The sequence below is a fragment of the Diachasma alloeum genome, unplaced genomic scaffold (genome assembly GCF_001412515.2).
Source record: "Diachasma alloeum isolate Michigan unplaced genomic scaffold, Dall2.0 Dall_scaffold_78910, whole genome shotgun sequence".
In the NCBI taxonomy this organism is placed as follows: domain Eukaryota; kingdom Metazoa; phylum Arthropoda; class Insecta; order Hymenoptera; family Braconidae; genus Diachasma; species Diachasma alloeum.
Genome location: NW_021683645.1, coordinates 177,790 through 180,738, shown reverse-complemented (window position 1 = coordinate 180,738; position 2,949 = coordinate 177,790). Strand labels below are relative to the sequence as shown.

The 2,949-nt window shown below is 50.5% G+C and overlaps 1 protein-coding gene across 1 annotated transcript; it reads left to right on the top strand.

The window, feature by feature from the left end:
• The first annotated feature begins 742 nt into the window (after positions 1–742).
• On the top strand, positions 743–2,382 carry LOC107047941. The gene is made up of 2 exons (XM_015270869.1): positions 743–1,192; positions 1,267–2,382. Exons 1-2 carry the CDS (start codon positions 743–745, stop codon positions 2,380–2,382), a joined length of 1,566 nt encoding a protein of 521 aa, XP_015126355.1.
• The last annotated feature ends 567 nt before the right edge of the window (positions 2,383–2,949 follow it).

Sequence of the window (2,949 nt, the reverse complement as noted above, 5' to 3'; positions counted from 1 at the left end):
GGAGAATTACTGGAGCCAATTCGAGGAGAAGCACGTGAANCATCTGTAGCATTATCAGTTCATGAATCGTCATCTCAACTCAGACCAGGTCTTCTTCTCGCAACAGCGCTAGCTTCCCTCGTTTCAGAGAATGACTGCTGCTGTGAAGTTCGGATGCTGTTGGATCCTGGATCTGAGTTATCATTTGTTACAGATAGTCTTGTGGTAAAGCTAGGTTTGTTGAAGTCTCCAGCTTTACTACCTGTCGTTGGTATTGGTGGATCAAANTTACGTGAAGCAGGGGGTATACGATATCTGTTTGCAGCGGTACTCCACGGTTCGTACGTCATTCATTGTGCTAATCAAGGCCATTGATAGGACCGCGGACCTCTCGGAGTCGTTTCGTCGACCCGCTGCATCAGTTCCGTCTGCTCAGGTGACTCAAAGGCAGTTACCGAAGATCTCGNAATCAAGGCCATTGATGAGACCGCGGACCTCTCGGAGTCGTTTCGTCGACCCGCTGCATCAGTTCCGTCTGCTCAGGTGACTCAAAGGCAGTTACCGAAGATCTCGCTGCCTACCTTCTCAGGGGACTTCTCCGAGTGGACACCCTTCAAAGATCTTTTCCTCTCGATGGTCGTCGGCAACTATAACCTGTCTACGGTCGAGCAATTCCATTATCTCTTGACTTCTCTTGCTGGCGGGCCAAAACAGTTGATCTCAACTCTGCCGGTAGCTCAAGACTCGTTCATTCTAGCCTGGGATGNAGATTAAGGCCTACATTCTTGACCATCTCACATCATCGTTGCCGTCGTTCGCAGTCTCGAATACTCAAGCTTGGGCCCATCTCGAGGGACTGGAGTTAGCTGATCCGGAATACATGGAGCCAAGACCTATTGACCTTCTCATTGGCGCGGATTTCTTCGGATCAATTGTGGAGCCACAGACCATCAACGGGCCTTCAGACTCCCCTATAGCAATGCACACTATCTTCGGTTGGGTGGTACTAGGACCTACTTTAGCGGTGATTCCAATGGTAGCCAGCTCTAATCACATTGCAGTCAGCAACGAGGAACTCTACAACCTTCTCACTTCGTTCTGGCTGCAGGAGAAGGTCCCAAAAGCCGAAGATAGTGATCTCACGAAAGAAGAGGCAGAATGTGAGGAGTTTTTCCAGCGCACCCATTCACGAGACAGCTCAGGGCACCATGTGGTTCGCCTGCCTCTTGCACGTTCTCCGACAGAGCTTGGCGACTCTTATGGTCGGGCTAAAGCGTGTCTCTCCAGCCAGTTCCAGAGATGGAGAGGGATCAACGGACCGGTCAGCTATATAGTGTTTTTCTCAAGGAGTACGAAGATGTGGGACACATGGTGCGTGTTCCAGCCTTAACTGGTTCGGGGAATGCCGGGAGCTTGAAGTTCGGCTGTCGATCTGAGGGGATGACCTTGGCACATGGGGCTTCGGCTTCAGGAGGGTTGAGGGTCCCTGAGGAGAAGCAGTCGGCTCGTGTCTCCACTCGGTGTTCTGTTCAGAGGCAAGCTTATTCGTCAACTCCTATGTACTACTTTCTTCATCATGGTGTTCTCAGGGAAAGTAGTGAAACAACGAAGCTGAGGGTAGTCTTCAATGGCTCTAGTAAGACCAGCTCAGGGGTGTCTCTCAATGACATCCAACACACTGGAGCCAAACTGCAGAAGAATATCTCTGACGTGCTGCTCTCATCCAGGCGGAGCAGGTACATTTTCATGACGGACATCACGAAGATGTTCCGTCAAATCAAGGTGCATCGTGAGGACTGGCCTCTTCAACAGATCCTGTGGCGGGATTCTCAAGGTCAGATTAACACCTACCAGTTCACCACCGTGACCTACGGGACTAAATCGGCCCCATTCTTAGCCTGTCGAGTTCTCAACCAACTGGTCGCGGACGAAGGACATCGTTTTACTCTAGCAATCTCTCCGTTGACCAGTGGAAGATACGTGGATGACATCTGTGGTGCTGCTGAAGAGGAGAGTGATCTTCTAGAAGTCTCCAAGCAAGTGAGGGATCTTTGCTTAGCTGGTGGTTTCCCTCTAGCAAAGTTGCATAGCAACAGTCCGTCTCTATTCAGATCACTGAATCCAGAAGGTATCTCTCAGGATCACAAGCCGCCAGAGGATTCCATCACGAAGATTCTTGGTCTGAAGTGGGATCCAAACACAGACCAATTCAAGTTCTCAATCCACCTTCCGGCCAACTCAAAGGTGACGAAGAGGAATATGTTGTCTGAAATAGCTCACTTGTTCGACCCTCTAGGTCTACTTTCTCCTGTGGTGATTAAGGCAAAAGCACTCCTACAGCGTCTCTGGGTTGAGAATCTTGACTGGAATGATGCGCTTTCACCACAAATCTCGGATAAGTAGACCCAATTCCGTAAGGAGCTGTCTCAGGTCGAAAATATCTCCATTCCTCGTTGGCTCGGAGTGAAGAAGGATGCTCTGGTGGAAATACACGGGTTCTCAGACGCTTCGCGAACAGCGATGGCTGCGGTGGTATATGTGAAGGTGACAAGCTTGGATGGCGTGAGTATCTCGTTAGCTACTGCTAAAACCAAGGTGGCTCCTCTCAAGCAGCTCACCATCCCGAGACTTGAGCTCAACGCCGCAGTCATGTTGGCGAAACTCACAAGGTATGTGCGTGTTTAACTCAACCTTGATGACGCTCCTGTGTTCCTGTGGACAGACTTAGCTATTACCCTGGCGTGGACCAGCTCTCATCCCTCCCGGTGGAAGGAATATGTGCATAACAGGGTAGCCAGCATACAGGAACTGATTCCAGGAGCGAAGTGGCGATACATCAGCGGTAAGGAGAATCCTGCTGATTGTGATTCTCGGGGCATCACTGTGGCTCAACTCAGTGCTCATAAACTGTGGTGGACGGGTCCAAAGTGGCTGCAGTTAGACTCCTCTCAGTGGCCAAAAGAGAATGCC